At 44.3% G+C, this 13,695-nt stretch overlaps 2 protein-coding genes across 2 annotated transcripts in view; one reads left to right on the top strand and one right to left on the bottom strand.

Annotated features, from left to right (window-relative positions):
• LOC142585566 (GRIP1-associated protein 1-like) overlaps positions 1-1,546 on the bottom strand; it is a 36,785-nt gene extending 35,239 nt beyond the window's left edge. Inside the window, exons 1-2 of the mRNA XM_075696408.1 lie at positions 1,431-1,546; positions 1,032-1,098 (exon numbers count right to left, since the gene is read on the bottom strand). Of these exons, the coding sequence (XP_075552523.1) occupies positions 1,032-1,098; positions 1,431-1,472 (109 nt within the window). The 5' untranslated portion in view covers positions 1,473-1,546. The remainder of the gene's footprint in view (positions 1-1,031; positions 1,099-1,430) is intronic.
• Positions 1,547-1,640: 94 nt separating this feature from the next.
• LOC142585567 (mucolipin-3-like) lies at positions 1,641-4,737 on the top strand. The gene has a single exon (XM_075696409.1). The coding sequence runs from the start codon at positions 1,909-1,911 to the stop codon at positions 3,781-3,783; it is 1,875 nt and encodes a 624-aa protein (XP_075552524.1). The 5' UTR covers positions 1,641-1,908; the 3' UTR covers positions 3,784-4,737.
• Positions 4,738-13,695: the final 8,958 nt, after the last annotated feature.

The raw sequence follows: 13,695 nt of genomic DNA, 5'->3' as shown, positions 1-13,695 counted from the left end.
TTGTGAAATATAAAACAGCTGTGTGCAAGCTGGTTATACAGCATGGTTGAATGTGACAGAGGATGCCTAGGTTGTCTTTTAAGCGGAATGTCGTCAATCCATCTCTGTTAAACTTATACGAGTGCTACAAAACTGACTTTTAACGAAAAGCAACACAGTATGCGCCGACAAGTCAGACTCAATATCACACATACAAATAGATGCATGGTTACTGGTGATTAAGTATTCATTTGGTGTTTGTTTAACAGCTTTCTTTTGCCCATGCTGCATGCAGACGTGAAGAGTTTTCGAACATTTCCATTTCCAATGAGTGCCCATAGGCAGCTACATGCCTCCGTTTTGCTAATGTGGGCACACTTTGCAATCTAACCGTACTGATTACACGCATTCTCCATACCAAATTTGGTAAGAAGCAATATCCTCGATCAGCCATTGAGCGGGAGGCCCCGTGACAACAATGAGTATTAATGGATCCTCTGATGTCACGGGAAGACCCTAAGGAGTGTGCGGCAGGAGACGTCCTTCCTCCCCGTTTTTTTTCTTTTTTAATTATCCCAATTTTTTTTAACATTAATTGCCGCTAACGCGGTTACATATGCCGAAAGGAAATGCCTACAATAAAGTAAAGAGGTATAGACGGCACGTGATTCAGCATGTCGCACGTTCGCAACCACGCTCGCATTAGAAAGTGGCGAGCCATCCACCTGCTTTGACAGCAAAAGGCAACGCAACTTGATAGCGCTGGCGGGAGCCCAATAAAATAGCGATGCAACCTTCCAGGAAGCGAAAAAAACGTCCCATCAAACACCACGACAGCGCAATGCTAGAACCGACTAATTCTCGCGTTGCATCATGAAATTGAGTTCTGACGAAACTACGCACGCTGGAGATGTTTACTATGCCCTTCAAGGACACCATCAGGAGCCTTCCGCAAATGTAAAAGCAGAAAGGAAGAAAAAGAAAGAGCTCTTGCAAAAGGCATACGTTTCGCAGTCTCATCCGCAATCAACAAGTGACAGTGAAACACTTGCCTTGGCTCTGGCGCTTGCAGTGTTCGTCCAAGTTGTAGTTCCTACTCCGCAGATCGAGCAACTGCGTCTGGTTTCATGCACAGTTTGGAAGGATTAAATTACGACAAGCAAAAAACCCAAGCAAGTTACGCAGTAACACATGGTCACAAATTGAGTTTTACACTTTTGAAAAGCCCTGTTGCCATGGTATGATGAAAACGGCACTGCTTTCGGAAGTTGCAGCAAAGGGATGCAAATGCGAGCACTACGAGCACTGCGCAAGTAAAACGCATCTAGTGCGGCACAGCTGACACCAGCAGTTTACACAGTTGCTGCCTCGCGGCGTTTGATCTTACGAATGCAAACACAGAGCGTTAAGCATGGAACTAAGTGCGTGATGACAATAAAACGTAGTATTACTTGCAAGCGTTGAAACTCATCGTCGGAGAGCGTAGCCGCCATGTTCCCATCTTTCTGTAGGCGGCGACACCTGACGACGCTGCGATTATCCTGCGCCGCTTGCGCCGCTTGGAAACAACGGAGAGCACTAGAAATAACAAGCAATGTGACATGTGACCGGAAGTCATAACCAAACGAAATACAACACATGATATCCTGTGCGCAGTCCGAGGCGGTTAGAGGTTGGGTTGGTTGGCTTGAACAAAGGGTTGGCTGACGGGGTCGACGGCGATCGTGAGCTCGTGAGCATGAATCCAACTGAATCGCTGGGTCCCAGAAAACGCGACAAAGCATGCTGTGGCGATATTGTCGGCTCTTTAAGTGGTCTGTGCCGCTTTGATCGGGCGTTATCTCTATTCGGCGTACATAATCTTAAGTGAAAGTGATGGTGTATGTTGTGTATGTGTCAAAGTGACCGTTGCCATTGTTACGTGGAAACATGGATAAGGGAGTGCACCAAGATCCATCTGCAGCATGCGGTTCGTGCGATCCCTACGACAGCGACGTGTACGTGCGTAAGCCTGGAAATACAACCATCCAGCAACTTGTTTCTAGCGGCGTTGAGGCTTCGACGTATGATTCAGCAGATGATGCTACGCTAGGCGACACCAGTTCCTGGGAGGGGAATGACGATTTGGGTTCGGATCTCCATCCGAACATCCGCGACCGTATGCGCAGGAAGTTGCGCTTCTTTTTCATGAATCCTATAGAAAAGTTCCAGGCCAAAAAGCGCATTCCTTGGAAGTTAGTCTTGCAAGTTGTGAAGATTGCCCTGGTCACCCTACAGCTGGTGCTGTTCGGCACGAACAGCTACTCGTACCAGCAGCAGCACAGGGACACGACTGTTGCCTTACATCACATATTTCTTTTCGATTGGGACAGTGTGCGTGAAATCGCGAACTATCCGCCTGCTGCGGGGCCCTATGCGGTGTACACGAAGGCAGAGTTCTACAGGCACGTGGACCATGTTGTGCGAAAATACTCAAACGTCACGACTTCGGCAATCGGCTCGTTCGGTTACGACTCTCCTACGGGTGCTTTGATCCCCCTTGTTTTATGCAAGACCTACTACCGCAAGGGCTACGTATGGCCCTTTAATGATACGCTCATTTTTGACAACTACCCGGTGCGGCGTTGCCTGGCCGTGAAAGGGCCTGAAGCAGGAAATCCCGCCTGGCTCAACTTCAGCACCGAGAGTTACCTCCGGGAGCATAACTTCTCCATTATCTTCGAGCGCCTCATAAACGTTCATTTAGAGTTTACCCTCAAGACGGTGTACCTTAAGAGCCTCAGCAAGTTTGATTTGCCAGATTGCTACCGGTACAATATCACTATTTACTACAACAACGAAGCCCACGACGGCCAGCTGTTGATATCGCTTGGTGTACATTCAAAAAAACTGGACTGCACCACTAATGTGTTGTACACAGATTCTAACAAAATCGCTTATGCATGCCTCCAGGCTGTCAATGTAATTGTGATTGTTATCTGTGCTTCCTCACTAGTGCTGTGTGTCAGGTCTCTTATCCGTGGCCAAACACTGCGGAAAAAAACAGCGAGGTTCTTTGCAAAGTACTACAAGAAGAAACTTACACTATCCGATGAGCTGGAGTTTGTAGACTTCTGGTACGTCATGATCACCATCAATGACATTCTCATCATCCTGGGCTCCTGCTTTAAGATACAACTGGAGCAGCGTGTCTTAGATGGTCAGCAGTACAACTTGTGTTCAGCACTACTTGGAACTGGAAACCTTCTTGTCTGGGCTGGGGTGCTGCGCTACCTGGGCTTCTTCAAGAAATACAACATCCTCATCCTAACGATGCGTCGGGCTTTCCCCAACATCTTGCGCTTTCTGCTCTGTGCGCTTCTTCTGTACTGTGGTTTCTGCTTCTGTGGATGGGTTGTCCTGGGACCACATCACATCAAGTTCCGCTCACTCAGCATGACCTCCGAGTGTCTCTTTGCCCTCATGAATGGTGATGACATGTTTGCCACATTCGCTATCTTGTCAGAGAGCGACGGCATCATCTGGTGGTTCTGCAGGTTCTACCTTTACCTGTTCTTGATCCTCTTCATCTACTGTGTGCTCAGCTTGTTCTTATCAGTGATCATGGACTCGTACGAAACAATCCGTGAAATACATGAGCATGGAGCACAGCCGGGAGAGCTGCAAAAGTTCATCTCTGAATGCAACGATACGGCCACAAGCACAGCATACCTCGAGGATGACCAGTCCCCAAAGAGAAGCAGGACACAGATAATAACTGACTGCTTTCCATGCTTTCGGAGGCGGGGATACAATCCCATATGATGCTTTGTGGACATTACTTCGGGGTCCAACTAAGCTGGTGTTATTGTTTAAAAGAAAATGCTAGAACAATGTGGCCCACAGTGACTGTCGATGTCCCGTGTAGCTTCGAACTGAATCTCAGTAGACGGACTGTGCAGTGATTATGATTTATATTGTTGCACCGTTGATGTAACTAGTGTTTTATTAATGTTTTACATAGAGCTGTTGATGCTACTGTAAGCAGTTGTTACCTGTAGGTAATACCAGGAACACACAAGACTGAGTGGCGCACAGTAACATTGCAAGTCTCGTGCTCAATCCTCATCGTGTTTGCACTTGTTGACAGCACACCATGATGTAGCCACTACTCTCTTTTCTTTATGAATGCTGCCACATGTGCATCATGGCAGCTGGATATATGCATACTTGTTGGACAAGGATAACAATTTTGTGCTCTCTGCATTGTTACATCGTTCACAAAGGCAATTTCGTAGACTCAATGATGTTCCTGACAGCCATGTTAATGTTGTCTGTTCTTCAAGAAACTTCATCACTTTTGTTTTAATAAACCTCATGTTGTTTTGCCTTTATGAGAACCATAATACCTTTCTTATTTTATTAGTCACACAAAACTACGAAGTAGAGAAGGTTATGGCTTCAGTTTTCTCATCTGTAGACTCTGCACCTGCTGCAAAGGTACCTTGTATGTAATTTGTTATGCATCTGTTTAAATATGTGTCACAGTCCCTTTTACTATTCAAACTTGTTGATGTTCATGCTCTAGGATAATGAGCATGCCTCTGTAAAATAAACGAAGTGTGTTAAATCGCTCTCCTGCCAGTCTAAGTGTGTACATCTCGGGCCTGTGTTCCACTGAGATTATACAGTCGAGGGGATCTTCATTGACTTCCCATGGTACACAATGATAGTTGGCTTCCTGCACCAAATGCTGAATAAATCTTAGGTGAAAATATCTGTATTGATGTCTTTCTTTTAGTTATTATTATTATTACTCAAAAAACGCACACAAGCAGAATAATTGAAGCAATATGGTTGCAGTGTTCTTGCAGTCGTAAATTATAAAGAGCTCAAATCTTCAACATCATTTCAACCACTGATTTGTGCAGATACAAGCTTTCTCACTGTCCAAGAGATTGCTGTATTCCTCAGCATCATTAGCAAGTGATGCGAGATCTTGAATAAAGTGTATTTCAGGACTATCCATGTGCAATCCATGTGATAGTGTTCCTATTATAAGAACATGACCACTGCTTCCATTCCTTTGAAATTTATGCTTTGTTCATCTGTTTTCCTGCTTTTGTTGTTTATTAAACTTTTAATATGTCCGTAATTATTTAAGAATATTGTACCTATATTCAATTTCATTTCAAAAACATTCCTACATCCCTAGTTGATTTCGGTTCCCACTTGATTTCGGATGCAGTGAATTTACTGAAAGGGACGAATTGTCATCCACCTGGCTTTAGCATGAAGTTACAGCTTCATTGCAGCACCAGCTCTGTAGCTTCATGCTAGTCGGGTACATGACAGTTTTTCCCTTTCATGAACTTTACTCCACCTTGCGGGTTCCTGCAGAACTGATTTGCCAGTATCCTAGGAATTCTGCAGTTTTGTCGATGGATAAGCTGTTCTTTTATTGAAAGGAAATACAACTTTGCCTCCACTGGGAGCCGATTCCACAACCTCGGCATGACCAGCGTGTTGCTCTAGCAGCTACGATGATGCCACAACCTCAGCACGACTCGTGCGTTGCTCTGCGTATTTGTGTGCATGTATTTATGACATAACCCTGGGAGTGCTGACCATCACTACTTGTGACCGTGGCAGTGAGTGGCACTGCACTTTATTGCAGTGAAGCTGTCGGCCTCTAGCCGGTCGGAATTTTTTGCTGCATCGCCCTTGCGAAAAAACCTTCAGCGATTGAAGCGAAAAGTGCATACATTCTTTGGTACCAAGTGTACAACATGCAGAATAGCGTTCGTTTCAATAAATAACAAGCACAAAACAAGCATCCAAACCACATAATTGATGATAGGGCGCTTTTGCTAACAATATGAAGCACGTAGCACTCCCCTTATACGTTTCCCGGTAAAGATTACTGTTGCGCAAACTGCCGCAGCAGTAGCAACATTTCGATGTACGGAGTGATGTCACTAGCCTTTCATATATATAAGAACCAGCCTAGCAACTGATTTCATTGTTGAAGCACCGGCATGAGTAGGCAACGCATAGTTAGCACTCGCGAGGAGCGGAGAAGGGAAAAGGAAACGGCAATACTAGCAGCGGCAGTGCTCTGCCGCTGGTGGTTTTACTTGGGGAAGTCCGCATTCTCCTGTGGCTGAATAATGTGCCGGAGGAAGAATTGAGCAATAAAGCATTGCATACCCCTTTCAGAAGTTGTAGTGGTGGTTTTCAACAGCTTTGCTGGACATCACCTTCGCAGGGCCAGGATGGTGAGTCAATTTTTTTTCTTCCTGCACTTTCCAGCATGAAATTTATGGGGACTAAACTTCACACTGTCTGATCACTGCACCTTTGGAAAGGATATCCATGAAACTAGTTGTGCCTCGTCATCCATGTATGTCGCAGCTATGTATTCTACATGGAATCTTCAAATTACTACTGTAGTGAATGAATGGCCATTAAGTGTAAATGTCTAGCGTAAATTCTCAAATAAAAGAGATATGTAGGTTTTATTTACAGGAAAGGTAGAAAGGCCGACCATAGCAGATACACTGCAGCTTCAAATGTTTTTTTTTTTTTCTTCTGTATGCGCTCGTGTGTGTTGACATAAATATTAAAAATTGTCCATGGCATGCAGCAGAGTTCTATTCCTTGAGCTACATTACTCTTTTACATAAGAAGTAAATATATATAATTGAGTAATTAACGAGATGTTGCTAATAACCTTTTAAGTGAATTGCTTTACAGCAGATATTGCAATTTACAGAATTAGCCGGTGATTTGACGATTACACCAGTCTTGCAATACACGGTGCCAGAATGTGCAATGAAATACATTTGCATTCCACTTATTTTTGAGCTTCAATGCAAAAAGAAAAAAGGCGTGTGGAAAGAAATGAAGGGGAACAACAATGCATTTCTACCACAAGTTTTAACGGCGCTTATCAAGATTATTTCCAAGTGGATGTGCCTTGGTAACTCACTGGCTCCAGCTTGTAAATTTAGATACGTGCTGTAAAGAAATTTAAAAGTCAATTAGCAAAATTTTGGCGATTAGTTGATTATGCATTTCTTTATTTCGCAAGGATTATTCATTGGCTGGCCACCTTTGCCACTAATATGTCTACTGCCATGATTGGCCGGCACATATGTCATTACGATCCACTGTAGTGTGTGTGCACGTGTATAGCGCGAGCTCGTCGAGGAATGTCGATCGCAGTGCATCGCCCGGCCGCAAACACAGTTGATTCCGTGAGTTCCGCGTTAAAATGGTGACATTGATTATGGACAGCATGACCGATACGGGCCATATAAGGTGCCCTCAATAGCAGGAAAAGAATAAAATGACGGAATCGGTGCTTTGACGAAGCGAAATGCCCTGGAACGCGGCAAGGACGGCGAATCGAAGACACTGCCGCCGCGTGACCGCTTTATCTTAAAGAGAAAGATAACTTCACGTTTACGCGAAGTTCATCGATCGTTACCTCACGCGCCGCACGATAAATGTTGCATCGGGAGCATAATGACCTTTGGCGGCATTTCATTGTTTGCGACAGGCGATTTTTCGCTGTTACTGGCACATTCCTTGTCGCAAAATAAAGTAACCGACACTATTTGTTCTCGGCCTAAATCGGGCTTCTGTTCTTTTTTTTTCTTTTTTCTGTGCTTCTATCGAGTCCGTTGGAATCGACTAATAGTTTGCGGATACTCCGTTAGAGTTCATTTGCGTGACCATGCATGCACGTGCGACTCGGAGGGAACTTTTTGACACGGAGGCACGGCCGTTGCCGCTTGTTTATACAGGGTGTCCCGACCGCGTCTATCATGCACCAACATCTAAGATATATGCAAATGCCACATAACTGGACAGAACCGAGGTAATGTTGTTGGCCGTCGCTTAGGGGTACTAAGATTACTTGTTTTGCATTCCGCCTAATCGCATCATTTGTCTGAATTAATTAATCAACTTATCAAATATTATATTTAGATGAAAAGTGTCAATGAGAAAATCATAGAGCAACGTGAAGAACTCCCAATACAGCTGTCTGTTGTTTAATACGTGCTACATAAAAATTATGCGTGGCTCTGCTATCAACGGCGCAGTGGTAGCTCAATATATATATATATATATATATATATATATATATATATATATATATATATATATATATATATATATATATATATATATATATATATATATATTTAAATATATATATAGTGCCACTGACGGTGTTCCTTTTGTGGATCTCATTTTTCATAGAGCGTTATTGGGCTCGACCATGTTTTAAAAATCAAGAACACATTTTTCGGGTCTTGCGTATAGGATCTCCAGTGTACTGTCGCTGCATGCACTTCCCCGAATATCACATCAAGCTGTCCTGACCTGGCCAGCTCGAGATAGGAGCTTGTCCATGGGCTCAGATGAGATATGGTCCTAGTCTTAACACCACAAGCGTGTACTATGCACCAATGAATTGATAAACGTGCGAGTCATGTCTGTAGAAATGCCCGGAAGACGACGAAAATAGCTTTCTTTTTCCTCTATTTTTCGTCAGCAGCGTTTCAGTAGGGATCACATTCATTGTTGTGGAATGCTCGCAGAGAGCCAACAAAGCTGCAGAGCTCGTTTCAAGCCAGCTGGGGTGAACTTCCGTCAAAAATGAATTACTTCCACGGTTACTAGTGAAACACGACCGGATTTTGAAAAATAAATAAATAAATAAGTAATAAGAGCCAAACCCTGGTTTCGGAGTTGCACACGTAAAAAAATGCCATGCAGAATAAAGAAAAGTTTAAGTACAGCGAACAAAAAAAAAATAAAGAAAGAACAGCATCGGGAAAGATAAACCTCATCACCACCTCCACTGCCCAAGCTAGTCTAGTAACGTTGAACTCCCCTAACGCCTACACTACCCTTACAGAAGTTTAAATAGGCAACTCCCTCCTTCTCCTTGAACCTGCCCTGAATCCACCACTGGATCCGAGTGCATACGGGGAAGCTAACGGCGATTTCTCAGTGATTGCTCATCTACCAGACTGGTTGGCAGCTTACGTGACCGTCCGATGGCTGTATATACAGTCGGGCTCGGAAAAGTTCGGCGAACGCTGAACCCAATTGCTATCGCATTCTGGAGTCGTTTGCAGTTAAATGGCAAACATGCCTCAGAGTTTGTTTTCTCTCCTCGGTCCTGACGAGCTCGCCTTGATCTTTATCCACGTCTGGTTCTATTTAGCTTTCCCGCGAGCCTAGAGCGCCTATATGTTATCGGCTTCGGCGAGGTTATTTAGGGCGATTGCTGTTGCGACAGGGAAGCGAGCTTCGACTGCGTATAGACATTGTATGGTCAGTGGCGGGCACGCTGTTAGAAATAGGTTAGGCTATTCTAACACCATGGCGGCGAGTGTGCTTAAACCATTACATGAGTCGCGGCCTTCACTGAACATTTCAACCTTGGTCGGTTGACTTTGCTAACGGTTAAAATGGGGCTTCGATCCAGCAAGTGGCAAAGTGATTGTCGAGTGATAAATAGCGTCACTTGCGCTGCAACGTCTTCTTTTTTTTTTTTTAACGAATTTACTGACCTTTACGCAAAGCCTGTTAACCGTGCACGGACGGGTAACTTTACGTCGACGGTTAAAGGCTTCGCGCGCAAGTGTAGTTTAGCTAAGGTGCTCTTAGGAGGTAGGAGGTAGGTATGGTAGGATAAAGCCCCCAAAAAGTCGACTGCACTATGAGGAATAAACTTGTGGAAGCGCGACCTCGAGTGCCCGCTCAAAACGGTTCAAATGTCGCGCCGAAGTGTGCCGCGCGCCCTGGCGTTTCAAGTTCGGTGACCGGGTTGTCTATCGTTGTCGTTCGCGGTTTTCTTTGTTGCGGCGTGGTTTTCTTTTTCTTTTTTTGCTTGTATGTGTGTGTGTGGCAAGCAAATGATTTGTACTAAAAGGTCATATATTATTATTATTTTTTTTTAATGAGAGATCCACTCAATCGTAGCCACAAGCAAGCCCATATGGGTTCCTCGAAAGAAAAGCCTCGTAGTTGAAGAAAAATTCGTCCTAGTAAGGGACTAGAACTCGGGACCATCGCCTTACCTGGGCAGCCGTTCTACGTCCCTTTGTAGAAAAGAACTATTACGTCAAACTATTGCCTTTGCTTCGAGTTGTTGACAAATTCGACTTCGCCCTGACAGATCAGCTAGCCGCCTTGGTTAGGTCAGATGGTAGAGTGGCTGCCCCGGAAAGGCGGAGGTCCTGGGTTCGAGTCCGGGACGAATTTTTCTTCAACTGCGAGGCTTTTCGTTCGAGGTTTACTTTGTGGCAACTGCTACGATTGTGTGCATGTCTCCTTTTCTCTTAATTAATTACTTCTCTCCTTCTTGCGGGTTTCCGCACAACTAGCTATATTACGTCAAGATCGCCAGGGTCAGCCATGACCAAGACGGCATAACGACAGCTGTATGAAGACAACGCAGTGTCGACGAAGAAGAAACGAAGTCGATGGAACGACGAAGGCGGTATGACGATAATCTGAAATTATGATGGTATATGACGAAGACAGCGCGATGACGTCGGCGTGAGGACAATGTGGGATGACGACCCCGACGGCATGCCAAGAGTCGGTTGACGAAGCAGGAATGACGCCGATGAAACCGTCACGACGGTACTCCGGCCACGAGAACTTAAATAGCGGCTCAAGCTATAGCATACAACTTGGCTCACTGGGTCGGCGTAATAAGAGGCTGGATAGACAGATATACTCGAAGTGCCACGAATAGACAAACAATTCTAATCGCTATAAAACATAACTTTTGCCTGAGTACGCACTTATCGTAGACAACCCTCTAAACGCGTCTTGTGTTCTTTCGTGGGAGCGGACAGCCCATATTTAGCAGGCCAATGGTAACCGTCACCTGAACTAAAACCCGCCATCGCATATTTTGACCACATTTAGCTAATATTTATCCCCAAAACTTCGTTATATCGGGCGAGACGTTGAGTCCACTTCGCAGCTAGGAGATGTTCAAGGTGTTAGGCACTATGAATGCTAGTATCGACAGTAAACCCGTTAAGTCGCAAATTTTGTAAAATCTGGTTTCGTTAAATCGAGCTTTAACTGTATTCGCACCTTGTTTCGAACAGACTATTTGTCGAAGTTCGCGCGTATGTTGTGTCCTTTTTCCCTTCGTATGTTTATTTGCACTATTCCTCATAACGTATAGTAGATAGAGTAAGAGTACAAGTGTTGTCCTATAACTCTCCAAGAGGTACAATGGAATCCTTCCGTTTCTTTCGTCTCTGTGTACTTCTTCGGTTGTTTGTTCGCTTGTCGATTTACAGTAAGCGTTTCTAACCTTATGCCGTAATAACTATCCGGTATATGGAGCAAACACCAGCACTAGGAGGTGTGCGATATGTGACGCGCGCGAAATCAAACACGGAAGAAACAAGAGCAAGGCACGGACCGCCAACTTTCCACATCCTGTGCGTTTCGCACATACAATACCTCGCGTATTATCTCCTGCGCATGTCACTGCGACGTCGCTTGTGTAGTTCCTCGCTTGCAACACATACCCTCTCGATTGCAAGGCAGGCGAGTATCCGTACATAAAGGTGAGAACCGCCTGCTATCTATTATGTAGCCTGGCAGCGATAATAGCACTTTTCATTTTATGCCGTTGGATAATGCTAGCCCTTGATAATATGTACTCGATAAGAGCATCGCTCTTGTTAGACCACGTGCAGCTGATTGCCGCGCTGAAACCGAGCGTGTTGGCAGTACTGAACGAAGAGAGAGAGAGAAGTTTAATGATATGAAATGCTGAGAGGTCGGCCTGAGGTATATTCCTCTAGCCAGCTACTCGGCATTGGGGGAAGGGGAAGAGGGAAAGAAAGAGGGAAGAGGTGCATGATGGGTGACGATGACGATAGAAGGAAGGAGTAGAACATATCGCAAGCAATTTGGCATGCTCAAAGTCTGCAATCCAAGCCCGTTGTTTTTAAAAAGTTCAGTAATGCCTGAATGGCCTTGAAACTCGATTGAGGATCTGGCCAAGGGCCTAAAATGCTAAAGTGCTTTGTGACTGCCCTAAGTACGTGGAAGAGCGTGAAAGGTTGGACAACGACCTTACGTGTCTCGACAGCGCACCGTTGTCGGAGGACGTACTGAACGAAGGACACTGAGCACACCTACCGTGTGTCCCAGCTAACATTTAGCAAGGCTGTTCAACGAAAAAAAAAACGAAAAAAAAAACGAAGCGAAAGGCACAGTTATAAGACCAGCTGTGTTCGGTCGGCAGCGTTCTGACAGCCAAACACATTGTGCAGTCTACGCAATGGCCGAATCGAGCATGTACAGGAGTACCCATATGCAAGCAATGATGTTTACTTTGAATACTCAATTTTCACTAGCGTCACTGCTCTTAAAAACACGCGCTTAAGTGCCTCAAATATCGTGTCGCCGTTCACTCCTCCACAAGCTACATCACCATTCAACAATGCCTATATGCATCACGATTTCTTCCACAAACCCACAGCCATGTTTTCACGCGGAGGCCACCCATATAAAATCAAACGCGTGAGGTACAAAACATCTCACCGCGTCAAGTCATTTGTTCCTCGCAGTTTCACCGAATGTAGTAATCTGCCGCGACACATCGCCACTGAGCCTGACGTCACACGATTCGAAGAATACTCACGTTGAACGAAAACTAACATATGTTTAGCGATTCATCTTAAACTTTCGCTTGACATCATACCAGCGAGTGTATAGTTGTGTTAATGTGTACAATAAGTTCTCTCGCTTAGCACTTCTCTCTATTAATTATACTTACGTGTTACATTTGTTCTGTTATAGACCATGTTTTGTTATCGCAGCTTTCCATGTCTCATTACATGGCAATCAATACTTTTTTATTATATCATATGCTGCTTAGGAGATGTCGCCTTTAATTGGCGCCCGTTGCTCCTTTTTTCCACATAGAGATATAAAAGAAAATAAACGCTTACTATAACTGAAAGTCAACTCAGAAACACAGCGCCACAAAACTGAGACACATAAGTACATTAAAGTCACCATAAAGTCTGGTCATATATAAGTACTCTAAAATCATATATATCTAGACTAAAATCAGGGCACATAAGAAAATACGGCTTAGATTCACATGAATGTACATGAATCCAGGCTTTGATTGGGCCACAGACGGGTCAAATTAAACACATAGAGTGTGCTTGCCTATCACAAATAAACGTTCTACTCAATAGTTTCCGAGAATCATCATCATCACCAGCCTGTGTTATGTCCTCTGCAGGACGAAGGCCTCTCTCCCTGCGATGTCCAGTTACCCCTGTCCTGCGCCAACCGATCCGGGAATATTGTTCGCTTATAGAAATCCTTGGAGGGCCAGTAACGCTCGTATTAATGTTTTTCTTTTTATTCGTCGGTGTTTTTTTTTTCAGACGATGTTTTTGTTCATATCATTTTTTTTTCAGCTAGTCCTTTCCTTTTTCTATGTAGTGCGTAAGTGTATGCCGCAGTGTGATTAGATTGTTTGTATAATTGCAAAGTGCTCCCGACACGTTGTAATTTTTTGCTTAGACTTCTTTCCAATTCGTGTTTATTTTTATTTATTACTTATGTGTTCTGTTCAAGTTTTTGTAGACAATATAATGCAACTAATTGTATAGTAGCGTATCTAAGTGATAGGTTCAGTTCTGCCTCCCCTCCCCC

This window comes from Dermacentor variabilis, chromosome 6, assembly GCF_050947875.1.
Source record: "Dermacentor variabilis isolate Ectoservices chromosome 6, ASM5094787v1, whole genome shotgun sequence".
NCBI lineage: Eukaryota > Metazoa > Arthropoda > Arachnida > Ixodida > Ixodidae > Dermacentor > Dermacentor variabilis.
Note: the sequence above shows the minus strand (reverse complement) of the source record. Positions and strands in the feature narration are given on the sequence as shown.

What these genes read in the sequence shown, in the direction of transcription:
- LOC142585567 (XM_075696409.1), top strand. Translation starts at nt 1,909, where the DNA reads ATGGATAAGGGAGTGCACCAAGATCCATCTGCAGCATGCGGTTCGTGC.